This window comes from Gloeophyllum trabeum (genome assembly GCF_000344685.1).
Source record: "Gloeophyllum trabeum ATCC 11539 unplaced genomic scaffold GLOTRscaffold_00005, whole genome shotgun sequence".
Classification (NCBI taxonomy): domain Eukaryota; kingdom Fungi; phylum Basidiomycota; class Agaricomycetes; order Gloeophyllales; family Gloeophyllaceae; genus Gloeophyllum; species Gloeophyllum trabeum.
This window is the reverse complement of record NW_006920414.1, coordinates 2,035,668-2,062,238: the sequence shown is the minus strand read 5'-3', so window position 1 is coordinate 2,062,238 and position 26,571 is coordinate 2,035,668. Positions and strand designations below refer to the sequence as shown.

The 26,571-nt window shown below is 55.1% G+C and overlaps 6 protein-coding genes across 6 annotated transcripts; 4 read left to right on the top strand and 2 right to left on the bottom strand.

Moving 5' to 3' along the window:
- Nucleotides 1-4,109: 4,109 nt before the first annotated feature.
- GLOTRDRAFT_75536 (60S ribosomal protein L33-A-like protein) lies at nt 4,110-5,662 on the top strand. The gene is made up of 6 exons (XM_007867194.1): nt 4,110-4,197; nt 4,364-4,487; nt 4,552-4,616; nt 4,676-4,769; nt 4,821-5,289; nt 5,354-5,662. The coding sequence occupies exons 1-5, from the start codon at nt 4,184-4,186 to the stop codon at nt 4,842-4,844; spliced, it is 321 nt and encodes a 106-aa protein (XP_007865385.1). The 5' UTR covers nt 4,110-4,183; the 3' UTR covers nt 4,845-5,289; nt 5,354-5,662.
- On the bottom strand, nt 5,350-7,317 carry GLOTRDRAFT_75533 (DNase I-like protein; the record flags this gene model as incomplete). The annotated part of the gene is made up of 5 exons (XM_007867193.1): nt 7,224-7,317; nt 7,140-7,171; nt 7,016-7,083; nt 6,322-6,963; nt 5,350-6,269 (listed from the first exon to the last, which is right to left on the bottom strand). Exons 1-5 carry the CDS (start codon nt 7,245-7,247, stop codon nt 5,350-5,352), a joined length of 1,686 nt encoding a protein of 561 aa, XP_007865384.1. The 5' UTR covers nt 7,248-7,317.
- Nucleotides 7,318-9,057: 1,740 nt separating this feature from the next.
- GLOTRDRAFT_121064 (MFS general substrate transporter) lies at nt 9,058-11,332 on the top strand (the record flags this gene model as incomplete). The annotated part of the gene is made up of 6 exons (XM_007867192.1): nt 9,058-9,301; nt 9,349-9,587; nt 9,647-9,827; nt 9,877-10,689; nt 10,759-11,061; nt 11,118-11,332. The coding sequence occupies 6 exons, from the start codon at nt 9,058-9,060 to the stop codon at nt 11,189-11,191; spliced, it is 1,854 nt and encodes a 617-aa protein (XP_007865383.1). The 3' UTR covers nt 11,192-11,332.
- A 2,092-nt stretch (nt 11,333-13,424) lies between these two features.
- GLOTRDRAFT_138359 (uncharacterized protein) lies at nt 13,425-15,123 on the top strand (the record flags this gene model as incomplete). The annotated part of the gene is made up of 2 exons (XM_007867191.1): nt 13,425-13,509; nt 13,571-15,123. The coding sequence occupies exons 1-2, from the start codon at nt 13,476-13,478 to the stop codon at nt 15,121-15,123; spliced, it is 1,587 nt and encodes a 528-aa protein (XP_007865382.1). The 5' UTR covers nt 13,425-13,475.
- A 6,382-nt stretch (nt 15,124-21,505) lies between these two features.
- GLOTRDRAFT_115845 (uncharacterized protein) lies at nt 21,506-22,506 on the top strand. The gene is made up of 3 exons (XM_007867190.1): nt 21,506-21,897; nt 21,953-22,023; nt 22,086-22,506. Exons 1-3 carry the CDS (start codon nt 21,519-21,521, stop codon nt 22,296-22,298), a joined length of 663 nt encoding a protein of 220 aa, XP_007865381.1. The 5' UTR covers nt 21,506-21,518; the 3' UTR covers nt 22,299-22,506.
- A 1,153-nt stretch (nt 22,507-23,659) lies between these two features.
- On the bottom strand, nt 23,660-25,768 carry GLOTRDRAFT_40434 (endo-1,6-alpha-mannosidase; the record flags this gene model as incomplete). Its single annotated transcript, XM_007866646.1, has 13 exons — nt 23,660-23,797; nt 23,888-23,979; nt 24,084-24,196; nt 24,267-24,368; nt 24,422-24,559; nt 24,691-24,734; nt 24,794-24,819; nt 24,892-24,990; nt 25,035-25,130; nt 25,182-25,198; nt 25,319-25,460; nt 25,533-25,635; nt 25,688-25,768. 13 exons carry the CDS (start codon nt 25,766-25,768, stop codon nt 23,660-23,662), a joined length of 1,191 nt encoding a protein of 396 aa, XP_007864837.1.
- Nucleotides 25,769-26,571: the final 803 nt, after the last annotated feature.

Genomic DNA, 26,571 nt, shown 5'->3' with positions numbered 1-26,571 from the left:
CTCGCAGTGTCGTGTCGTAGCCTCATGTGCTGCTGCTTCCGGCTCACACGTCCTGCTTCGCGCGCGGAATGAATCAGCGCCTAGCATAACCCGTCGATTAACCTCTGCGTGAGTGCTTGCGTTTGTAAGGAGACCCTGCCCAGCCTGACCTCGAATGACAGAGGTATGTATATTCAGATATTGTGCGAATAATGGTGAGTGTGGGTGAATATATAATATATATCGCATCACATCATGATCATGTACTGGTCCATATCGATATCGCGTCGCGTGCAGGCAGATCCGCGGTGGCATTGTATCGAGAACATACGGTATAGTAGTACAGGACCCCTGAAAATACCGCTAGATGCCGGTGCCAGTCCGGACAAAAATCGCGGTCTCGAGCCCTCCATGCCAGACGCCATCCGGACAAGGATGGACGACCGAACCGGCCATCCCGATTTTACAGTCCGGACACCGGTCATGACCGAGCTACCATGCCGGTTACAGTCCGGACACGGCTGTGTGGCAAGTTGGCAACGGACTGGCCCAATGTATTTACCCTTTGTAGTACATGTATTTTAACCCAATTATGGCTGAGGTTTGTCCCAACCTGTCATTGTGTCCCGTCGCGTAGCCTCGTGTAGCCCTTATTTGCACTGTGATATATAGTTTCTAGTATGTAGCACAACGGGCTCCGATGTCCAGTGGCTGAATGTGGCTGAGATCAGTACGCTGTATCGTCAAAGTTTCCCTACACCATCACCACTTTACATGACTCTGGAAGCATGGACGACGCCCACAATACTTAACGTGTGCACTTTGAGCTCATTCATATGGGGTACAGCAGTCTCAGCGGGATTCACATTAGGGCGTGGCAGACATTGACCTCACGGAAGAGGTGGACATCTCATTCAATCCCAAGGATTGGATTGGGATAAAGGCAAAATGAATGCCGCACTCCAGGATCTGGACTCGGATGGGGAGGAGGATGGTTGATGGGAGTGGGCGGCCTTCGTGAATTCTGTCGCTTCATTGACTGCATTCGAGTCCTAGTACGATTACTGATACATTGTACAGTGTTCTAATGAATTGATAGGCGAGAAAACCTTTTTTTCTGTTTTTTCAGACGCCGGTGCATTAGTCCGGACAAAAATCGGCCCCTTCGGGAGGCCGGTATTTTATCCGGACAAAAATGCGGGGGGGAGCCTCAGACAATCCAGACATGGAAATTTTGAGTCTCGCACCGGCATTTATCGGTATTTTCAGGGGTCCTAGTAGTACATATTGCGTGCCCCCGTAACCGCATGCACATCCCGCCTTCGCACCCCGTCTTCGGTCTTCCACCATCGATAATACAACACACATCTCCGCCCGTCGAATGACGAACATCCCATCATCCTCGATCACCGTGAGAGATGACGTCCCTGCAGATCCTCGCGACGACGAGATACAGTACATAAATCCAATTCCGACAGACAATCACAATCAACTTGGACAACGCATAGGCAAGATCACTGATCTGCCCGACTGCTCCTCAGATAAGCTTGGCCTCCAGCTTTACCACGCACAATGAAGCCTGTGCTATTTAGTACAGAGATGGTTTGCATACGATATGTGCGCAGATGAGGGGAGGCAGTCCCACCCGCCGGGGAGACGTCCGCCAGAGAAGACGCGTACTGACCAGCACGAGTTGGTGCCAACGTCCAGTGGACGGACAGAAGGCATGATGGGCAGGACGTGCGAACCGCGAACTTGAAGGCTGTCTTCCAGGATGAGACAGCAGTCGAGCAGTTTCCAGGCGGCAGCATGGGTCAAACATATCCCACACTTGCTGCCTTTGGTTAGCCCGCCGGCCAATAGCAGTAGGCGCAAGTACACCACTGGGCGGTTCCCCAACACCGATGCTAGATGGGCATTGCTATGACTATCTCCGGCGATTCTTGTCAATGGAACGCGTCTGATAACGATATATACATGTACTTCCTTGTACTTCCCAACAGCGCCAGAAGACTGGCGGCTGGAGAAGAACTGGAGAGGACTGTTTGTGTTTTGCCAGCGTGGATGGTTGGGGACCGTGCGGGTACAAGCCACGCCGAAGTGGCGGGCACAAGGCAGAGACTGGACAGGAAGGTATGTAAGCGCCAACGGGTGATTGCGGAGTTATCAAGTTGCGAGCCAATAATGGAGCATGCAGGAAGGACTTGTAGGCAGCATCGAGACGACCAGTCAACGCTGCAAGTCGAGCGACCGACCAATGGCGGACGGGTTCGGCGTTCCGATTCGATTGGCTCCCTGGTGATCGAAGGGAGAGCGAGGAGTAATCTATCGGCGCATGGAGGACTGACAACGCAGAGGATGTAGAGCACTTTACCGCGTTTCGTCCGAGGCCTTGCCAAACCGCCGGGACAAGAGGCGTCGGGAACCCAAGTGCACGGAGCCATCACGTCCAAAATGCCAACAATAAAGCGCAGGGAAAGTTTTGAGCCGTACTCGCCTTCGTCTTCGTCGGATTGTATGTAGTCTGTACCGCTGCAATCGCACGTTCCATGGCTGACTGCGTTCTGTCGGTTGTTGGACATCAAGGGTTTAGTGTAGCACCATCAATGCAAGCCTGCGTATCTGCTTCTGCAAAGTTTGAGCATAATAACAACGTGCTCTTCATCCTTCCGGAAGGTTTACGAGCGTGGACCTGAATGACTCTACATCGCTCGCATGGGAGTGGCCAGCGCCGGGGCGACCATACGTAACCTGGACGCCTCAAAAATGATGCTTCAATGAACTCGAACCAACAGCAAGCCGACATGATCAAATCCCACCTACCACGATCCACGTCGGGGCAAATAGGAGCATGTACTAGGAACCGAACAGCAGCGTCCGTGCGTTCCGCAGCTCAAACTCCGCGAAGCTGCGACGTACGACATGATATTTGTGAATCTGACGCGTGCCAGCGGGGAGGGTTACGCCGGATGGATCTCGGTTCGACTCTGCAATGGCGTACGCAACATTGTGCCAGACTTCAAACCGAAACAATGTCCAGGCTGATAATTGATGATATGGCGCGCCAAGATTTCGATTGCACGGAGGTGGAGCGGGGGCGTGTCGGACATTCACCGCACCCAGTATCTGGGATCTGTCAGTGTCAACACGGATACGCAAGTCAACTGCGTCCGTGCTCCAGGAGCAGAGGTATTCCCTCCGCTCGGAACGCAATGCATTACGGACGACGTCAGGAAGAGCTGGCACTGACGGATCTTCCTGGCAAGATGGAAGGAGTTCACACTCACCGGGGGTATTTGAGAACCGGGGTATGAGAGGGCGGTGGTTGTCCTGGGCTTTTTGCTTCCATAGTATTTAGCTCGTAAGAAGAGGGGGGTTGACAGATAGACTATGTGGTGGGGATGTTAGCCGGCAAGCAGGACGTACAGAAAATGCACTATAGGCGGCCGAGGGTCCTGATGGTGTAAGATGAACTACTAGACAAGCGCCCATGTACTTGGATTAAGTATTAAAGAGTTTCGACCCTGGGGGAGCTCCAGGAAAGAGGAGATTCAAGGATGGCATACAGACGGAAAATAGCCTCAACAACAGTGCTACACCTGGGGGGAGGATCCGACCATGCTCGCCCAGAATTCCTTCACGACCAGCGGTTGTACGCTATCGCCCTATCGCAAGATTTTTGCCGTCAGAAGAGAAGCAAAATGCGGATTTAAAGCGCATAAGTAGCATAGTTCGAAGAAGAGGACAATGTCTGGGCAAGGAATGTTAAGCATACTCATCTAAGAGCGTCGGCGATCGGGCGAGCATAGCCTACGGTAGCAGAGGAACTCAGGAAGTCCAGTCGCGATAAGGAGCCGCATAGTACTGTCCTGGCAAGCGTGCTTCCCGGAGAACTAGTCGTGAAACACGTCTTGAACGCGAGTCCTTCAGGCTGGGCTATTATCAACTTAATAACAGTTAACCTGAGTTGGTCGGATCGCAAGCAGTAAGACCAGCAGACGGGAAGGCATTCCATTACTCTCAGACAAGCTGAAGAACACAATTCGGACGGTCGCAGGCAAGCGCCCGGCTGTGATTGGTCGGCCAAGTCAGTGCCGGATCCAGTCACTGTGACACCCATCTGTAACGTCACTCCCCCACCGACACCTCAAGCACAAGACTCAAGGCTCTCAACGACCCGGGGACGCATTCAAGACCGACAAAAATGGGCTCAACAAGGTGAGTATCGTTCATACAGGGCACACGAAGTGCTTGTGGGTCGAAATTGCGGCGGTTGGGGGCAGACAAGTCGGTGGATGCATCAGGATGGGAGCGGATGACGGGCTGGTGGCGACGGACTCGGACTTGGACGTCTTTCGTGCAATGAACTAACGGTTGCATGCAGATTATACAGCAAGGGCCGTGTCCTCGGACACAAGCGCGGCAAGCGCAACACCCACCCCAACACCACCCTCCTCCAGATCGAGGGCGTCGGCTCGAAGGAGGATGCGCAATTCTACCTCGGCAAGGTAAGCCCAATCTCTCGTTAATTTGTTGGTCTACAGGGTCACTGAATGGTCTTTGCTTGGATAGCGCGTTGCGTATGTGTACCGGGCGAAGACTGAGCGTCAGGGTTCCAAGGTCCGGGTGATCTGGGGGTGCGTTAAATGTCTCTCCTGCTGGTTTCACAGAATCCGTGCTTACCCTGTGTGGACAGCCGTGTAACACGCTCTCACGGCAACTCTGGCGTGGTCAAGGCAAAATTCAGACACAACATGCCCCCACACGCTTTCGGTGCCAGCGTCCGCGTCGTATGTCCATTCCCTCCTTACCCTTAACAGTTGAGACTGAAGAGGCAGCAGATGCTCTACCCCTCGAACATCTGATTGTGTATGATATCGCCCCTACATCCCTGGCATCGTCTCTACCTCTCTCTCCGACCCTACTACGTCGTTACTGCAAATATGTCATGGCCTATTGCTGTATGCCCATTAGATTCGCAGAACTTCCGGGTGCCGTGAGGAATTCAGGAGTTGTCATCAGGCTGAGTTCACGTCTTTCCGTCCGGACCGCTCACAACGATATCCGACTCATAAGAATAATGCGTTCGAAAGCAACACAACACAACGACATTATATTATACAGTAATATACATCCTACCTCTATCACCCGAAGGAACTTGTCCGACCTGGTGAATCTTTCGAACTCGATTGCCGCAAAGACTCCTTTTTCACCTCGCTCGCCCACTTGAAGAAATTACACCGATACTGGTGATCCACCTCATCCCTCGGGCGCGCGCCCTTCCCCTTATCATACCCCGGGCCTACCGGGCTGCATTGTCCCAGTCAGCAATAAGCATAGCACAGTGACACCCCGAGGCGAGGCAGACACTCACCGCGAACAAATGTAAAACGTCTTGCCCTTGTTGGGCCCGGGCTTGTTCACGGTGAACAGCTTGGCGGGCTCGCGGTGGATAGTGCATTTCGGCGGGGCGACGGGCGCGAAGAGCTGCGACCAAGCTTCCTTGCCTTTGCCTTTGCCTTTGTCTTGCCCCGCCTCTGCGGACTGTTCGACCAGGTCTTGCTGTGACGCGGAGAGCTCGCACGCGAGGAGGTAATCAGCGTGCAATTGGTGTTCCGTCCCTCCTCCCTCGGGGTCGTCGTTGTCGTCGTCTACGACCACTACCTCTAACGATGACGCCGACTTGGCGGGGGGCTTGGTGAAGAAGCTGGAGAGCTTGGCCTGACCGGGTTTGCGCTTCTTGGATTGGGAAGTGCTGTTGCTCGAGGAGGTTTCTGCCGATTGGGGACCAGAGGATTTTCTCTTGAGCGGTCTCGACGGATGGGAGGTGGACGGAGACGGTGATGGCTTGATGCTCGATTTGCTGCTCGAGGCAGTGGGTGGTGGTGGCAGCGGCTGGGTGGACCGCGATGGTCCAATAATGGTCGAAGGCGATGATGCCTTCAGTTGAGGCGGAGAGGGTGACTTGGATATTGTGTCGGTTCCCCCTTTGGAGAAGAAGGAGGAGAGCAGTTTCTGTTTCCCAGAGTACTCGGGCCAGAACTTGGACGCCAGGCGCGGGGGCTCCGTCCTCGTCCCGAACTGCATGGCGTCTCGCAATTTCACCACCTCGCCTGACTCGAGCGTGATCTCGTCGTGGAGGTCCACGTAGATGGGGCAGTGGTCAGACCCCTTGACGGACGGGAGCGTGTTGCCGCCCTTGAGCCACTTTGTGAGTCCGGGCGTGGTGAGGATGTAGTCGACGCGGGTACCGTAGTTCGTCTCGCGCGCGCAGAGCTTCATGTTCCAAACTATGACATTTCAGCCGACCGTAGACATTGGCAGCAAGCCCCACATACGTACCGGTATACATCCCATCCCGCTCCGGCCAGAACTCCCGCACCGCATCCACCATCGGCCCATTCGGCGCCAGCCAGTCCCTGAACCACCGCCTTGCCGGGTGGTCGTAGAACACACTCGCATGGCTCGGCAGGTGCCCGTCACAGTGGTCCAGCGGCGCCGCGCAGATATTCATATCGCCCACGACCACGACCTCGCGCCGCTCCCCGATCAGCTGCGCGACGCGCGCCTGCAGCATGCGGTGGAAGTCCATCTTGAACGGGAGGCGCGCGTCGCTCGTCTCGTTCGGGCAGTACACGTTCACGAGGACGAACAGGCCAACGTCGAGCGCGAGCGCGCGGCCCTCGGCGTCCAGCGCGCCCGGGTCCGTGGGCGTGCGGTCGGGCGCGTCGGTGAAGAGAGCGAGCTCGTGCGCTTGCGGGTAGGCGGCGGAGATGCGCTCGGCGGGGGCGAGGGGCGGTTTGAGCGCGGGCTGGATGCGGCCCGAGAGGCCCTCTTCGGCTTTGAGCGGGACGACGGTGCGCGAGTCGGTGTAGACGGCGACGCCGCTGTAGCCGCCTTTGTTCGCGGGGAAGGAGAAGAACGCGTCGAAGCGGCCGGGGAGGGCGGCAGACGGCTGGAGGGAGGCGCGAGATGTCTTCATTTCTGTGTTCAAGCTTGGCTAGCGAATCAGCAGAGCGGTGCAGGGTGGACGCACCCTGGAAGCATATGATGTCCGCTTTGAGCTCGTCCAGAATCCCCTCGAACGTCTTGAACGTGTTCCATCTACACCAGTCTCATCAGACATACTCTAGCCGTAGTCCCGTGCAGTTATGACCTACGGGTGATACTGAGGGAGAGTTCTGACCCCATTCTACGAAACTCGCGTCAGTTTACCCAGCAACGCAGTATTGCAACCTCCTCACAATGTTCCAAGATAGTATCCGCATCTTCGACTATTTCCCCCTTCAGAGGCATACTACTGCGCAAGCTTCTGGCCGTTTGACGAGTCCCTGTAAGGTAAGCGCGGCATCCAAGGCGGACAACGGCAGCTTCGCGGAGGGTCGCGCGACAGCCAAACGATCGCGATCGGGCGGACCGCAGTCTCCCACGCCTCCTTCAACACTGAATTCACCAGCTTGCACGACAAGTGCAGACGGCTCGCGCCCCTGTTAGTTATGCTTGCCAGTGTGCGGGGATTTAGCGAGTCGTTCACTAGCTGGAAACCACTGTTCTCTGCTGGACACCTCTTCAAGTTCGTTGGGCACGACATCCGCGGCCTCACACCGCACAGAACCCATCTGGCTCGCGGGCTCGACCACTCAGCAGACACTCGTGGCATTCTGGATCTGTGGCATGTCACAGTGGCATATATGTATGTTGGACAAATTTCGCGACTTTGGCAGCCACTATCTACGCCATAAGTCACCGAACGGACTCGCACAAAACGAATCCCGCCTTCTACCTCTTGCCCCAGTCCCCACCCCGCCTGGAGCTCCGCATTTGGGTTCTCTCCGTGCCGGTAAGCTTTCGACAGCCTCTGCGTTGATGTCGACCGCTTTATCGTTCGATGGTTGCTCGTCTGGAATGCAATCAGCAGACTGTGTCAACGACTTCTCATCTGGCGTGGAACCGTCTGAGACGTATGGCGACGCTAGCGACCAGCAATGAACTCTTTTGTGACTTCATCGGATGCTCACGTCCTCGGGGGAGCATGGACCCCGGGGCCAGGGGACGGGGAACAACTCTCTGCAAAGATCTCCGCACTTTTGCATGATAGGAGGTATGCAAGCGAGGTGTTCGTCCTTCTGGAGCACGCGAAGGACTCAGTGCTGCCACCCGTGACGCGCGATCCCGGGGGTTACAGCCCCAGTTTCGGCGCTCTCTGTCTGCACCTACGAGTCGCTAAAACTTAGGAATCGCTCAGCCTGGACGCATGAGGTGCAACGCAATTGATTAGCTAGCAAGCAGGGAAGTCCCTAGAGTTTGTTAGATCGCATACGGTGCATACTATCCGATGTTGATAGTAGGTATATGCTGCACACGCCCATGAACCTTTACTCGAGCCTGCGTTTGGACGCCCAAGTTGTCCCCGCTCGCAAGGGTAGATACAACCTGCACTGGTGGTAGAAAATGTTCCAAAGGTCATGCTTGGTTTTGAGTGAAGTAGGAAGTTGACCGGGTGATCATGACCAGGACACTTGGAGATTTACTGAGACTTGCGTTACCGTAGTCATTGGCAGTGACACTGCTGTCCACTGTCGGGGAGCCAATCTGCTTCCAACCGGGACGACCCGATGCAGAGATGATTTCTGCGGTCACAGACGTTGTTCATGAAGTCAGCCAGGCACGACCTGCAGCCAAGGATGGGAGGGAAATCAGATGAAGAGATAAGATGACGCGACTATCAGATAACTGCGGGCAGCCCGATCGCCAATCAAAATTTTATCAGATAATTCTAGGCCTGCACTCGGAGACGGCACTCCCACCTGCTCGGGCGCTTCGAAGCAAAGGTGGCGTACGACGCCTCAGCGACTGACTAGAATATATATTGACAGCTTGCGCTGCGTAGCTGTCAGCGACCTGGCGGGAGCCGACAGCCACAGCGGGCGAGCAGAACCTGAGGCACGCCAGACAGCCGACCCATCATCAGCCCACCTACGAGGTACGTACCGGCTCCTTGGCGGCACCCATCCGCACTATATAACACACTCGATTAATTTTAGCCCTCAGACGCTTCTCCCGCCTCTCCCGCTCGCAATGGCCATCCCGATCCTCTCCAAGAAGGACTCAGCCAACGACTCCGCGTCGTCCGCGGGCTCGTTCCACCTCTACGACGCAGAACCAGAGTCCCAGCGCGGGGACATCGTCGCCGACGCGAAGCTGCTCGACGACAAGAGTCCCGGTGTCAAGCGGGTCGAGGCCATCGTCTCCTGCTTCACCACGTTCGACCTCGTCGTCCTCTTCCTCGGTATCTTCCTCATCGCCTATGCATACGGCCTCGGTACGTACACACCCACCCACCGCCACTCCGCTCACGCGACCGCGCAGACGGGCAGACTCGCTCCGTCTACCAGACCTACGCGACAAACTCGTACTCGACGCACTCCCTCCTCTCCACCCTCAATGTCGTCAAGGCCGTCATTGCCGCCGCCGCCCAGCCACCCATGTCCAAGGTCGCTGACATTTTTGGCCGCCTCGAGCTCATCACGTTTTCCGTCCTCTTCTACGTCCTCGGGACGATCATAGAGGCCGCCTCTGACAACGTTCAGACCTACGCCGGCGGCCAGGTGCGTTCGGCTTATCTCCAGTCATATTGCGCCTTTCTCACAGTTGCTCTGCGCACCAGGTGCTCTACCAGATCGGCTTGACCGGGATCCAGTTGCTCGTCGAAGTCCTCATCGCGGATGTGACCTCCCTCCGCAACCGTGTCTTCTTCTCTTACATCCCCGCGAGTCCGTTCATCATCAACACCTGGATATCCGGTAATGTCACGTCGGCCGTCATCGCAAATTCTACCTGGCAATGGGGTGAGTTTGCTGCCATTCCAACCCTACCTCTCACTTAACTGTATACCAGGTGTGGGCATGTGGACCATCATCGTCCCCGCCACCTCCATCCCGATCATCCTCTCCCTCTATCTCGGTCAGCGCCGCGCGCGCCGCGCCGGCAAGCTCTCGCGCATCCTCCCCACGACACCCTCCTCGCGCTTGCAGACCCTCGCCGCGCTCTTCCACACGCTCGACGCGCCGGGCACGCTCCTCCTCGCCTTGCTGCTCTCGCTCATCCTCATCCCGCTCACCATCGCGGGCGGCACGTCCTCGCGCTGGGCGCACGCGGACGTCATCGCGATGCTCGCCGTCGGCTTCGCGCTCATCCCCGCGTTCGTCGTGTGGGAGCTCAAATACGCCAAGCACCCCATCGTGCCGTTCCACCTGCTCAAAGACCGCAGCATCCTCGCGGGCCTGTGGGTCGCGCTGAGCCTGAACCTGTGCTGGTACCTCCAGGGCGCGTACCTCTACACGCTCCTCCTCGTCTCCTTCGACGCGAGCGTCAGCACCGCCACGCGCGTCACGTCGCTCTACTCCTTCTGCTCCGTCGTCGCGGGCATCGCGCTCGGCGGCGTCTTCCGCGTCGTGCGCTACATCAAGTGGTTCGCGGTCGCGGGCACGCTGCTCTTCATCATGGCGCTCGGCCTGATGGTGCGCTACCGCGACGGGAGCCACGGCGGGCTCGCGGGCCTCATCGGCGCGCAGGTGACGCTCGGCATCGCGGGCGGGTTCTTCCCGTACCCCGTGCAGGCGCTCGTGCAGGCGGCGACGAAGCACGAGCACGTCGCGGTGATCACCGCGCTGTACCTCACGATGTACCAGATCGGCAGCGCCTTCGGGAGTAAGCCATCCCCCCCATCCTGCCCGCGCTCTCACTCACTCACTCACTCACCCCCCCCTCCTCACGCAGACACCATCTCCGGCGCGATCTGGTCGAACACGCTGCCCGGCAAGCTCGCGACGTACCTCGCGCCGATCAACGGCACGCTCGCGGCCGCGGCGTACGACGCGCCGCTGACGTTCATCCTGGCGTACCCGGTGGGCACGCCCGAGCGCGGCGCGGTCGTGCGCGCGTACAACGAGACGCAGCGCTATCTCGCGGTGACGGGCGTGTGCCTCGCGGTGCCGCTCTTCGTCGCGGCGCTGTGCCTGCGCAACCCGCGCCTCGGCGATCTGCAGGCGCTGCCCGAGGCGGAGCGCGCGGGGGCGAAAGGTGAGTGGTGTGCGCGTCGGATGTGGATGTGGATGGGTGCTGATGGTGGATTGTAGGGAAGACGCAGGATGTTAACGTCCAGGAGCAGAGCGTGCACGATCCGGACGCGAAGGTTCCTGAAAACTCTTGATTTATTCGTATTTTCTTGGTTTTAGGTGGTGGGTATGGGTATAGGTGGGAGGAGATAAAAAATCTAGAGTTACTAGAGCTTCCGCCCGTGCGGATTAATCCCTGTTGTTGTTGTTGTTGTTTTATTTTCATGAGATTGACGAAATCTAATGTCCTTGCTTCTCGGTGCCTGGTATCGAGGGCTCGAGCGATATGTCGCGTGTTGACCTTGAGAGCGTGGATGGACCAGGATCGTGCTGGGCTGATTGTGGCCGAGGATTATCTGATAAATTGGCTGATGCTCAGTGTTTCTGTTGGCGGTCGATCATGATCAGGGACACTATGTAGGGGTGGCGCGCCATCTTATCAGATACTCAACGAGCTCAAGAACCTGTCAAGTGCTTGTCGATCACTGTGTTGCGACTCCGAAGTTGAGACTTTAGTGTGTATGTGCTGCTTCGACCTTTCACTAAGTAGTGGACATTCGCGGGTAATGGAAATACCATGGCATCAGTACATTTTACACCTACACATCCCACTGTGCTAGTGATTCATGAATGGGGTCAAGTACTCGACACGAGGACCTGGGACCTTCACGCATCTCTTACGAGAGTTTACGATGTGATACACCTATGACAGGGCGGGCCTCAAGAGGGTGTACATGTCAGCTTACAGAATATCGCCACCGGTATGCCAAGTAGGGAAATTAACGACCCCAAACAGGTCTCCCTGATGCTGGAAACGGCTGGTTATTTTGTTACCAGTGGACACACGGGTACATGGAATATATATCCTATCCATAAGACATCTGTAGAACCAGTAGCCGGCAGACCTTCTTGCACAAGTTGCACGACTGACTCGGAGATTATTGGTTCCCGGTTCAAGGTTCAGACGCCCCCGGGAAATGCCGAATGTGTCACTGCATATGCATCACTCTCTTGTCTTCAACCAGCTTCGACCATGCAGCCTTTTTTGAAGTACTCTGCATTGATTCCACGTCCGGGTACCTGGTGTACCATTGCCATGAAAATACGGCGTGCCAGTGCGAAACTGACGCGTTCCAGATCCCACCAACTTGCGCAAATCCGCTTGGCTTGTCATGGAATGCGTCGATGCTAACGAGTGGCACAAATTTAGGAAAGAAGAGAGACTCATGCCCATACTTTAGCTGAAGGGCTGCTTTGACCAAATATGCACTCTTGAACCTCCTGAACCCGGCGGGCCTTGCATTGACAACGAGCGAGCCGTGGGGCCCATTTGACACAGCCGAGGTTTGCACCGTTTTTGCGACCAAGACTATGAACGCGAGAATCGATTGGATTAATCTGAACCTCTTGCGAAGACTTCTGCGCGCGAATACTGGACTGCGTATACCATGGAGAGCCCGGGCCTCATAACATTCTCTGGAAGGACGGTCGCTCGCTGCCATCGACCGGGAAATGACAGATTGGCTTCCCGAATACTGGGAGGATACCCAAAGCTACTTTGGGAGCCTGAACTCGCCCAGCTGATGGGAGATGTACGAGCGGGTCATGATACCTCAACCTGTTTCCCCTCAGAACCATCTCTGTTCGAGCCGCAGGGCTCTATTCTTTGTATCCGGCGGCGCCATTCTCGGCGCAGTGCAATAACAAGTCATTGGCATCTGTTCCTCACGATACCGACGGCGGTTGCTCTCTATGTTTTTTTTTCTGTTCTTAGTTCGGCCTTACTGATTCTGGCTCATCTAAGACAATAACCCAGTGACGCTCGGGCGTCTACCCCTAAACAGATCCCAAGGATTCATTAGTTAAACAGTCTTCATCTTTCAGGATACGGGTCCTTCCTTAGCCTGACCGAAGTCTTCGGTCGTAGTACCGAGCAACTTGGCTATGTATCTGCTAACGAGATACATACGCCTGGAAAAAGATTCGTTTCAGGCATGAATCGGTTCTATTGTGTTGTTTGATGTCTTGTCAAGGCTTCTACAACTACTCAGTGCATAGCTACGAGTATGAAGCTAGCTTTATTCCAAGAAAGGTATTGTTGTCATGATTCAGTGCAGAGGTTTTGATGGATTCTAAGGCTAGAACCATCTCTCACTCGCGTTATTCGCCTCTATTACAAGATTCAGTATGTTTCACCTCTGCTGCTCCCGTTCGCTCATGTGGTGCTCTTGTGCAGGAGTACAAGGCGTGAGACTGTGGGTCCCCTGCGTGCTCGGATATAAACAAAGCCTGCTGAACCGTAAACGTTATCTCTTTCGTTCCTTTCATCCTCTCCCCGCCTGAGTACACCCAATTGTCAGTCCATTTGCCGGAGTAAACATGACCTACTTCCACCGTGGTCACACTATTTCCGGTATGTCGCCCCCTTGTGTTTGCGCCACATGAGCTCACATCGGCACCCCTATCTCCCACAGCCGGCGGAGAACATCCATTGAGTAACTCCTCCTCAGACCCGGCTGGTTCTACCCTCCTGGAAGGACTCGTCGCTGCCACTAGGGCGCTGGACGCCATTAATGTCGTCCCGCTCGATCGCGTCACGCTATCGAAGGATCGTGCGCGCCTACAGGGTCGCGTTCAATGCTGCAAATCTCTGTCGGCTGAACAGGGAGGAAGTCTCGGGCTGCCCTCAGAAACTTTGTCCGAGATTTTCGTTCACTGCCTTCCTGAAGACCTTGAAATTGCCAATGTTCGTGAAGCACCTTTGGTTCTAACTCGAGTGTGCCGTTACTGGAGGGAAGTGGCGTTGGCGACTCCCTTCTTATGGAGTGGCTTGGGAATACCAAGCAAGTCCCATGGCGCGAAGCATATGGAGTCTATGGAAAAGTGGCTTTCCCGAGCGGGAGTCCTTCCACTTCACTTGGCATGGCGGGAATCCCTCACCCTCTGGGATAGGATCACGGTCAATACAGTGGGCCCAGAACTGATAAAGAGATACATTGAACATTGCAAAGTTCTCGACTTGGGCCTTGTGCAAGGTGACTTCGCCCGCTATTTCATTGCCGATGAACTGCCGCTGCTGGAAAAGCTCTGTCTGGTCCACTACAAGAAACGACCCTGTACCTGCGCAGGCGAACAACATACTACGAGGCTTCCACGGCTGAAAGATCTCGTTTACTTCTGGTCACACCCTAATCAATATGATTTTCTCGTTTTGCCTTGGGCGCAGCTGGCCAGTCTGCATATTGGCATTCGAGGGCCACATTGCGTCCCTCACGTTCCTCAGGTTATTGCGCAGTGTCGACAGCTGGAAGCCCTCAAGCTTGACATCCTAAACGACTACCAGGACAAAGTAGAACTCACTTGGCCCTCTGGAATACGTCCCTTTCCGCTTCCGAAGCTCAGACTCCTGACGATAAGCTCGGAGGCATCACTCCCGCGGAGCGGATCTGTTCTATCTCGCCTAGTCCATAACCTCATTCTTCCTGAACTCGAAGTCCTCGCCTTGACTGAAGCGTGGGGTTCATCGGATCTTTGGACGAAACTGCTCGCCCGCTCGCGCTGTCCCCTACGGGAGTTGAACGTCACTACTTCATCTGATTTCCTTCCTCAGCCGCAAGATTTAATGCAGTTGCTCAAGGTGGCTAAGTCCTTACAGGACGTAAGTATCTGCGCCGCTTCGTATACTTTCAGTGCTGGTGCAATGCACCTTGTCGACTGCCTCTTGAACGGGACATGCTCAAGTGATCCCTCCCTCTCCATGTCAGAGCTGCAAGCACTCCGGTTGCAGATCAATTGTTCGACTATGGAGGACTACAACCTCTTTGCGCAGACCCTACAACCTATGCTAGCTTCCCCCACTGTATGCAGCGGGAATCGCGGAAGGGATCGTCTTCGGGACGGATCTGTATATCTTTGCTGTACCGCAGAGGAGGAGACCACGGAGCTGCACTGGCCCATTCAAATAGGGAAGAAAAGACATTGCCAGGAGCATTCTGAAGCCATCAACGACCTCGTTTCGGTTGAGTGAGAAATGACGAGGGTGCTTCGGTAGTACGGGTTTACTCGGAAATGTGCTCAGCAGACTGCCTGCAATCCATGTTGTATTATATGAAGTGTATGATCATTAATTTCATTCTGGACTTTCTTTGACGAGCTTAAGCTAGTCGCATTTAGCTGATTGCCAGCCTCAGCACTCGCTTCTTGTTGCTGTTGCTCTCCTGCCTTCGAGTACCGTATGCCTAGGTTGTGGGTCTCCCGCTTACCTTTGTGAGATTGGTTCCAGCCCTGTATGTGTCATGCTGAAGTGCGCCAAGTGGACCACTGGAGGATGCAAGGCTGATATCAAGATTAGGCTTTAAGTATGAAGTCGAGTTCTTGCGCAGATCGGACGTTCGTCACATTATGCACGACGCAAGACGACAATTGCGCTGATGCTTATTCGCTCTGACGGATCTACGCCGGAAAACCTAGTTTCTCCAGATATCAGAGCTGCGGATTCAGAGTAAAGCATGTCCTCGCGACGGATGTGGCATAAGATATTACCTCGGTGGTCCAGGAGGATAAGTATCCGTCCCGAAAGTTCCTGGAAATATTAGGACTGCACGGACCATGAGTATGGAATATGGCTGGTCCATGTGTCGCTCCTCATGACCCCAGTCCGCCGCCGCCGCACAGAGGCACAGGTGTGATACTGCGTCAGCTGTAACAGTTCTGGGGACCAGCGATATTCAGCAGTTATCCATAGCGGATGTGAGCGAGGCCACGATCCCACGCGCCACCCCTACGTCGGTGTTGCCTACGAGGAAGTTAGAGTCTGAGTCTTCGCGGACTTTGAGTGCTATGGAGAATCTCAGCTCCGGTGCAGCCTTCCAGCTTCCTGCATAGGAACTATACCCCTCATGGTCATATTGAAGTCGGGTGACGCTCGGACGATGTACATCGGGACCTTTCGCTCAGGCACCTACGAGGGAGATCCACTCCAGCTAGATTTCGTACACGCCCCGCCTTCATGTTCTCCTGCTGCATTCCACGCAATCAGATAACGGGGGTAATTCTTCGGTTTCTGAATACCGTGAGCCCTAGCAAGAGAAGCGTCCTCGCACCAGGCACTGAGGAATACAACGTATCAGATTAGATACTTTTGTCCTCCGTTATGCCTTTACAGGACTCGGAGCCGACAGCCTCTTGATTCACTGAATGTGGCCTGTGTCAGCCAGAGGCTCGATCATGTCTGAATGACGCGAATGTTAGGCGCGATGCCAGGAAAGATAATCCGTAACTAGGCTAGTGCTCAAGCTGTCGACGAAAGTAAGAGCTGCTTGTGGGAAAGCCCCCGCCACCGTCTTGGTACTGCTGTGCGCCTGAGCCATACTCAACAACCGCCCAGACCCCTCCCACGAGGCGCAGCTGCCAGCGTCGTGGATCCCGTGCTGTAGGGCCATGTTCGATTCCTATGGGGTATCTGAGAGGAAATTCAATTCCGCAGGCGTCCCAGTAAGAGACCGCCATCTCCAGGTCCTCGAATTGGCCCGGTGCCTGAAGAAACAACATTCAGGAAGCCTGAGCGTCCGACTCTAGGCCACTTTATTGGACGGGGAATCACGTACCTAATATGGAGTAATCTTTATCATAGGTATATCTCCATGCTCAGCGGGGATCGATACGCTCGTCCATAGTGCGCATCAAACATTGGGGCAGTGCAAGAGCTGGCGTAGTCGGTGAGAGCGAAGCACTCCATACACAGTTTACAGGGACAAGCGCCGCTTTCCTTTCTCCGACCTGTAGTACGTGATCCCGAACTATCTCACACATGGGCAGCATCAAACCTTGAACGTTGTTCAGTGCTTACCACTTGGCTGCGCCTCCACTATAGCGTCGCAATGCCAGACACGAGCACTCCGGGGGACGATGCAGCTCCAGATTGTCCTTGGCGCATGGTAGTAAACCCGCATTTTTCATTGAAGTCAGATCCACAGTATCCACAGACGTCGGATATCGAGCATCGGACCATCGTGGGACGCTGGATACCACCACACCGCATTCCCTGACTGTGAGAGTATACCGCCACAGGATACGAAGGCCAAGCTCATGAATGCAATGGCGAGAGTCGAGCACTCGCGCAACACTGAATTCATTGAGCGATGAACCTTGCTATTCTGGGCCGCTAACTGCCAGTCGCACAGTGGAGCTTTCTCAGAGTCCGATTTATTGGCAGCGGCGCAGCGCACAGTTACTCTGGGTTCGGCTGGGCTAGGATTTGTGTCGTCAACGACGTCGAGGTACAGCAAGACGGAGAACCTGGTTGGAAGAACCGCACTTGCCGCATATGCGCTATCCAGACATGTGAGGGCCGATATGAGGCTACATGACAGCCGCGGACCTTCTCCAAGACGCCACCGGCCTTCTTGGCGGCCTACATAGAAAGGGCACGGAGTAGCCAACGAGGTGAGAAAACCCCGAGATCCCATGACTAGCCCCCTGAATGAGGACCTCCTCTGTTGAAGATACCTTTCGTAGGCATTTCGGCCAAGCATAATCGTCAGGGAGCCCGATGATGCCGGAGAAGTGGATGGTGAGGCAACAAAAAGCGATCGGAAAAGCACAAACACCACCGAGTCAGTTGATGGTCCCAGGAGAACGAGTATAGTATAATACGGAAGACGGGCGGAACAGTAGGCTGGAGAGACCTGCTCAAGTGCGGGTCAATAGATGTGGTTTCCTTTTTTTCAATGTATCGGGAGTGCCTATAGACGCAGCAAGTGATAGAAGTATGAACTTCTGCCGGTGAACTTGAAGACATTTATATGCTTGATCCGGGTACGGGTAATACTGGACGACGTTGAACCCCTGACGCAGAGCTGAACGCCCGTCGAATAGGCCAAAATGATGCGCTTGTATACTTCTCTAGTGATGACGAGGTGTAAAGGAGGTGTAGGTGAAGCTTTGAAGTCTCGAAAGTAGTCTAGTAGTCCAAGTTTCAACCCCGCATTATTGGCTTACGTAAGTCCTATGCAAGTCGCCGTTCCATTATAGCAAGGCGCGTACAACGACGACGGCGACTGACAGCTCAGTGCTACAGGATAGCAAGCTACGACTACGATGACGATCAAGCATTTTGACAGTAAGTCCGTACCTGCTTAGTGGAGGTCGCTCATTTGGTACAAACGCGCAAAGTCGTTGACCGCTCGAAACTGTGAACATCCATCGCAGGCTACCTCCATGAGCGCAAGCACTACCACTCTTTTCCTCTGTCGGTTCTGTCGGACTCGCGTCTAGGCATAGATGCCTCCAACTATCTCCAGAATCTTATGGAGAACCCGCCCACACGGGAGCCTCTTATTGCTGCGACTGGTGGCCTCCCGCTTGCTCTGACAACACGTGTAGAGGCGGACTTGCGCGTTTTGGAAAAATACCGAATCAAACCTGTATTTGTTTTCCCTGGACTTCTGCCAAACAGACGTGGAAGGTATCATCAACTACACACCGAAGCAAATGCTGCATGTCGGGAGAGGCAGGAAGCTTGGGCCAAGTACGAAGCCGGCCAGGAAGATGCCGCGACTAAACTCTTCGAATCCCGAAACCCCCTTCACCAGTGGGATATATGGCGGATGGTTCTGAGGATTTTCAAGCATAGAAATGTGGAATTTATGGTTGCTCCCTATGTCTCTTGGGCCCAGGTATGCATGTCGGGATATACGGCACTTTTATCCTCTGACCCCGAGAGCCATACAGCTCATCTATCTCCAACGTCACCCCAAGTCCTACATCCATGCGATCTATGGACCTACGGATACATTGCTCTACCCTGGCGTGGATAAGCTCATCACCTCCCTGGACCTGACGTCGTCAAACCCTTCGTTCACCTACGTATCCAAGCGCAATATCTTGTCCGACCTAGGCCTGACTGAGGACCAGTTCTTGGACGTCGGCCTTCTTGTCGGCTGCGAATACTCCGCACCATTCCCTCCCACCACGCACGAGCAGGCCCTCAAGGCCACCGTGGACATGCTCAAGTATTACAAGTCGGGTCACGCGTGCGTCTCCGCATTCGCGGAACAGCCCAATGTAAAATCGTCACAGTATCAGGACAACTTTGCTCGCACGCGGTCGATGATCAAGTACTCCCTGATACTCTCGTCTGAAGGAACGGTCATGCCGCTCCCTCTCGCGACTAGCACCTCCGCGGCCCAGAACCACGGAAACCATCACCCGCATCACCCAACTGCCGCCGATATTCCATCTGACTTACACGAGATATTCACCCACAGACTGCCTGACGAAATCTATTTCTATCTGTCTCGTGGGCTCATGGGGCCTCAGGCTCTGGTGTGGCTGACCACCGGGCAGATTATCGAGAGCCCTCCCCTTGACACGGGTGAGACGACGGAATACAAACGGTTCGTAAAGGAAGTTATTACCGATGGCCAGACTGGGCCTCGAGCGACCTCTCTGGCATTGATCAGCAGCGTTGCCCATAATTTCTGGTCGAACCGGCGTGTTACTCCCCATTTCTGGTTCGAGCCGAATGTTCCGCAGAACCAGCAAAAGTACATCCAGCACAACTCGCAACAAACAGCGCAGTTGGCGGAAAGGGTTGCGGGGTGGAACGTCCCTTACCTGATTGTGGAAGAGGAGTTGCGGAGGCAGAACGTGAGTTGACCTCCTGACTTGATATCTGTTCTTGGCACTGATATATCGTCGAAGTCTTCCACGATTGACTTTGCGCTATGTTTGGGCGCGACAGCCTCTGAGAAACTGGCCACCCGGACTAGAGTCAAAAGCGGTGCCAATTCTGCCCAGCTGGACAAGAAGGACGAGATAGTGGCGAATGTCATTTGGCGATTCTTGGAGTTGCGAGGGTGCGTTCTCTTTCACACTCTAGCGCGGTATCAAAGTCTCAACTTTGTTGATTGCAATCACCTGCCTTTCGGAACTGAGAAGATTCCTACTGAATACCCATGCGCACTCTCCGTTGGCTCGAGCGATGTATACAGCTCTGAGACACGCGCGTGTCAACGACAAATTCCAGGATCCACTGTATCTGTTCCTGGAACTGGTCCGGGCGGGCGTCATGCATGGTAATCTGTGGTCGGGACGGGCGTTTAGTGGTGGACCCAGTTTCGGTACCGGTGGGTCCATCTTCTCACGTTTCCAATAGCGATGATGGTGCTCACTCGGCCGTGGCGTGCGTGTTCGTGGCCCAAAGATGATGAGAAATCTTGCATGCTCTTGGTTATGCGAGTGCTTAGCATCGTTCCGTTGAACTTTAAGGTGAGATAACTCTATTCCATCCGGCGTCGAAGCTGTGTGCCCCATCAAGGGCGTGATGTGCTCACCACCATCTGCTCGTTGCAGGCGCAACCATGGTCGGCTCCGCTGTCACGAGAACTGCTGGTGTTCAACTCGTTTGTCCGTTCGCTCACACGGGCACTCCGGACCTTACTAGAGGTTACGTCGCTGAACATGCTTCTCCGCCATGATGCCCGGCGCGCAAGGGACGACCTTCTGGATATTACTCTTTCGCTTCCTTTCCAGTCGGAGGTGAACACCGGGTTCGGTATCCTGGCGAAGGTATACTTGGACGCGCTCACACATATAAACAACCGCACACGGGTGCGGGATCCCAATGCGGAGGGTGTGAGAGAGGCCAAACAAATGGCGCTCGAAATATGCGAAGAGACGTTCCCCGGGGTGAAGGATCCGAAGGGCGAGGTCGAGCGGGGCTTCCGGTTCTGGGACGTGGTGAGTTGGAGCACTGCTGTGAAGCTGATTCGGATGGGCTCGTGGCTAATAATACGCTGCCTTCTCCTTTGTAGACGCTGACGGCCATGAGGCAGCTTCATTCTGAGGGCGCGGTCATCCGCGACCTGATTGACCAGTTCGAGGCGGCCGAAGCGTGGCTGGCACCCATGAGACCGTAGAAGACGGCGGGGTTCATTTGGGTGGACTTGAGCCGAACTGGTCGGTGTTATGTGGCGACGTGGTTCTCTCAAAATTCCAAGGGGTTGTCAGTTTCGCTCTTGCATATTCCCATCGCTGAACGTGGCAGGCCGCGGCTGCACGCCGGGGGGAGTAATGTCATACGTACTCGCGCTTGGTATAGCTTGGAATTGTATCACGTCTCGTATTTTTGGCAACGCGAACGTGTTGTGACGGGGAAGGAAAAACGATGAGAACACGAGCGGGAAAGGACAGAGACTGGTGGGAACGCGAGGATGGGCACTGCCTAATCGGGCCAGCGCCGGAATCAGGTGAAAGGCGAGGGCGGAATCTCCGATGCGACGAGAACGTCAGATTTGATCTGCCCAGCTTCAGATTTCCTGCGGATCTGAGCCACCGAGTCCTTTCATCCACTCCTGCCTATAAGAATGCATGCTCTAAGCGTGGCCGCTGCCTGCTCCCCATCGACACTCCCCGCCCGCCATGCTCGACGACGTCCTCCTCGACCAGCTCATGACCCACGACCCCCGCAAGCACGCCCACAACGACGGCCACGTCTACCTCCGCCAGCCCTACACCGTCGAGATCATCCAGCTCGAGGAGGTCACGCCGCCGTCGCCACATTCCATACCGTCCAGCTCAGCGTCCCCCGCATCGTCGTCGTCGTCTTCCTACTACGACGACGAGTCCGACGAAGAAGAGGACTCTGACTGCACCTCGTACTGCTCCTCCGACTACTCGATGCAGGACGAACCGCGCACAAAGGACGCCGCGTACGCAGAGGACACGTACTCGGCCAGAATGAGCCGCATCCACGCATGGCGAGAGAGTTTCTCAAAGGAAGTGGGCGCACTGGCTCCCGGTACGTCAACCGCGCTATCTCGCTCCCGGAACACGAGCCCTGACTGCGCTCCCAGGCGCTGTACCTATGGCATCGTCACCTCCAGTTTCACGCAGAGAGGATCGAGACGCAGACGGCGATCTAGCGGTGAGTCCCAAATAGCATGGCCCCTTCCTGAAATGTGTATTCATCGCCGCACCATTCAATAGACGTCTTGCTCGGAAGCGGAAGAGGACGCGGGATCCCAGCGGGTGTACGCGGCGGCGGGTGTCCCGCAGAGCTCGCGGCTGTCGACGCTGAGCCTGCACTCCTGCCCGGCATGTGATGCGTCGTTTGACACATCGCAGAGCCTGCGCCGCCATGGCCGCGGGCCCCTCGCCGGTGAAGCCTGCCGCGTAGCGGTAGAATACGATTTCGAGTGATCCGCCTTTCCTCGCAAGGAACCTGAACACACACGATCTGCACGAGCATCCATACGCTCCCCGACCCATCGCATTAACCTTATCGTATCTGATATCCTGCATCATCCCTACACCCGCCTTGGCTCTTCGCAATGCACGCTTGTATCGTACATAGTATCGCCCTTCTATTACAAGCTTATTATGTATTAATTATCCTACCGGCTCTTCCTACTGCTCGGCGTGGGTTTCACGCCCCTGTTCATACATGTACAGTAGCAGCACATAACGCATACGCACTGTAATAACACCACGCGCATTGGCTTGTCTGTCGAGAGAACGCTGCGAAGCGGTCTTACACGGAGATGATACCCCACTGAGCGCGAGCTTGTGCCCTAACGAGCATGGTCAGCGGGCCAGGGCAAGACATCATCACCGCGGTGCAGTACCTTAGCTGATGATGTCTCGGCATGCGTTTTCGAACGGAGGGTACACCACGCTAGCCATATTCACACCAACGTTTGGCCCTCCGTCGCAGCGAGGCGCCCGGGGCCGTGAGAGCCTGTCGCCGAAAAATGGGATGGGCCACTGGACGGGAGGGGTGGGCAGCGTATGCTCCGGATGTACAGCTACAAAGCCCGACGACCGTATTCCGTGTTTTGACTTGGGCCGGGACGTTTGATCTCTCTGGGCCTGAGCTAGGTAGCGCTGGGCACTGGCAGGATCAAGTTAGGCTGGGAGCAAGCGTTTTGAGTTTGGCATGGCCAGGCGCCCACGTTCCCATGCATGGCGTCGTACTCTACGTGGCGGCCGTTTCAAGCTGACACTGCGCCCCGATATCGATTCAGGACAGTCGGGAGGCGCAGCGCTCTACTCAGGAGCCGTTCCACGGTGCACCGCGACGGTGGCGTTATCTGATAATCACATAAATGATGTCTCTGAATCCTCCTGCCCAATAAATGTCTCACACGCACGCTCGGAACACACCTTCCGTATTGTCCCCAGAGATCATCCGATCCGCCAGGCTGTACCGACCCTGGTGGTACACGATCGGGCCCATTTCCTCAATTATCCCTTTCTTCCTCAAAGGACGCCCACAGCGCTCGGCAGGCCAGGGGCGGGCGGCACGCCTTGTTCTGTCTGTGTTCTCCTTCCACGCTCACGCTGGGAACTTCATCGGATTTCGTCATTATTAGTTTAGAATACACCCCGGCCTTGAATCCCAAGAAGCCTTCCACGAAGATCAAGGACATCAGGTAATCCTGCCAGTGGGAGCCTCGGGCCAAAGGTAAAAATACGAAATCCTCCGTATAGTTATACGACGTTGGTGGAGCTCCCGCACACGATGCTACGTGGGTCTTCCTGATCGCCGGCTGGTGGGACTCTCAGTTGTTCACATCGATGGCAGCGGTCAACACATCCAAAGCGGCCAGCTGTCCCCACGTCGTGAACGATTGTGGAGGGCCCGTCCAGCTCGAAGAGTATGAGTCACCGTTCGCGGCGAGTTCGAGAAGGGCGTTGTACTAAAAACGCAACGCAAGGAAGGTCAACAATACGATCTCGTCCGTAAAAATACGACACGCCGCGGTAGACGTGCTAGAAATACTACGTACTTGAACATCGATATAGGCCCTGATCAAGTTGCGGAGATCCGTGTTCGATGCGCTTCGAGTCCACGCTTCGTGCAACCCACGGATGAACACCGCTATCGGTCCGACATGCGACCAGTGCAAAAATGCGTGAAGGTAGACGTTCAACGATCATTGATCTGCGTTAATTATGGACGGACTTCGGAAGGACTTCACTCACCCTTGAATCCGACGCCGTCATTGTTGCTGTCCGGGCTTGCGCCCTCGGTGATGACGCCGTTACTTCCTTGCCATGCACTCGTGTGCGTAGCAGCAGCGATGATATTGACCGCCCTAAGGAATGAAGGTCCGAGCATAATGCTCAGCGTTCATCCCCATTCACATGAAGACAAGGCGATCTCACAGGTCCCTCCAAGATGAATCACCGGTGACGTCGGCCAGTACGCTCAACCCCTCGATATATTTGCCGCTGTTGTACGTGAAGAGCCACGAAGAGGGCGACGTCCTAGTACAGCGTGAGCGCGTTCACAAGCGCGCAGCAATATCGGTGTATCTTACGAGCAGTCGTGGCCGTTGACGGTGTCGAGAACGATGTTATCAGAGTTGATGTTGTGCGAGCGGATCCAGGTCGCCGCGGCCGAGGCGGCATTCGCGTACTTGCTGTCGCCCGTGGCATCCGCGAGATAGGCTCCCAGGCTATATATGGCGGGATCGTCAGGGCGCAAGCTGTGTCTCTTACTCCGGCGACATACGTCAAGAATAACCTGGAAATCGCATCCACGTCAGTCCCTCTGGCATGTCTCGGTGAAAACACAACATGACATTACCCTGTTGTAATGGAGTTGATGCCCTGGTCGTCCGAGGTGGGTCGCTGCAGATGCGGGAGGTCAAATTGCTGTCTTCGCATGTGAACTGGTCCTGCAGCCTTACCCAAAATACACCGCCTGACATGGTCGCTGGATAGATGAAAAGGATCGCATTCTCGTCAGTTCTCACTTGTTCGTTGATCCGACATTAAGACTGCGGACCTCCGTTGCACGAGCCCTCGATGCTGAAGCTCTTACCAGGGATGCTGCCGCTGGAAGCCTCGGCATCCGTGATCTGGCTATTTCCCACATCGTCGGTGTCTCAGTTTCCCAAGCTTAAGGGAAACTTGTTCGATATAGCTCACAATACTGAGACGTGGTTCCACGTATCAATAGCATGTTGCAACAGATTGGTGTCTCCGTAAGCCCTGTACGCGTAGTACGCGGCTGTGGCCCACCACCTGGAGTGGGAAGGTCAGCGCGTGTAGGGAGAATCGAGGAAAAGTACGCACAGTGCGTCGTCGTTGTACTTCATAGAAAGAGAGCATCACTTGATAAGGATATATGAACTCTCATCTACAACAACGAACATACCCTGACATGCCCAATTTTAGCGGTCTGTCGAGGCAAGTCTAGGTAGAGCCCTCACTGATATTGGTCATAATTCGCGAACAGACTCCAGCCAGTGTTCAGAGCGTTCACAACATTGTTTTTGTTGGTCGTGGTACTCGTGATATGATCCTGGTTCGCTAAAACGGACCATACGTTCCCAGACTGCCACCAACCGATACCTACATTTCGCGAAGACATAGAGCATCACCGAAGTTAACGAATGTATTAATCTTCGCTGCGAGCTGACTAACCATTGAACTGGGCATCGGAGGAGTCAAGCTGGCCCAAAATGACGTTGATGGCATTCTGCGCGATGGTAACGCGGTCCGACGAAGAACGACTATTTGTAGGCTCCTGCATCGCGTTGAGTTAAAACATCGTCTGAAGCACTGACGATCGCACGCACTCTCCAAGACGAGGGAACACTCAAGTCTTGGGCCAATGAAAGCCCGCAGAGGCCTAGGAAGAAGAGAGAACGACGGAGCATCACCATCGTACAGCAGCTGGAGTGCGAAAGCGCAAGAGGCTCGATGAACGGTCAAGTGCTTTTATGAACGTAGTTAATGCCAGCGCATGTGCTTGCGCATCCATCTCCCAACAACGATCATCATGCATCAAACGCAGCACTGGGAAGCAGGGATGACGACCCCAGTTGAAATCAGAAGCACCAAGAAACTGAGCTGACCCTTGAAGCAGGTGGTCGAGCTGTGCGGGCATCCCATAGAAGGGCTATTGCGCACGCCATAGGACATAGCAGTTACAAGCATGCCGAAGACCTTGCCGACCACCAGCGTAACAGACGGATGACGAGTGATCATGGGACACTCCCGCCGCTCAATGACTGGTGTGGAAGCTACTAGTCATCCTCTGTAACACGCACGGAATCCAGCCAGCATGTGATCCAGACTCTAATTCTTCGAGATGGGCCATACGACGCGAAGACGGATAAGCTTTGCAGAGTCGCCGAAGTACGCGACGTTCTGCAACGTTCGCCTATACAGCTCGCTTCTCTGAGCTGTTATGGAAACTCGTCGGTGCCAATTGCAAGTCAGGACCGCATGACTCTGCGTATTTGTGGCATCGTAGGGTATGCAGTATGCACGAGCCGCTTTGAGGCGCAAGGCCGAACAAGAATGGTGGGACGGAGAACCTGGCGGCCTCATCGATATCATGAACGCAGTGAGGATGATTGATGCTTGCAGTGGGGAGGCGCAACGCCCGGTTCCGGTGCGAGTTGATTTGTCAGCAGATTGTGGCTGAAAGGTGGTCGCAAGTATCCCCTCGTATTCT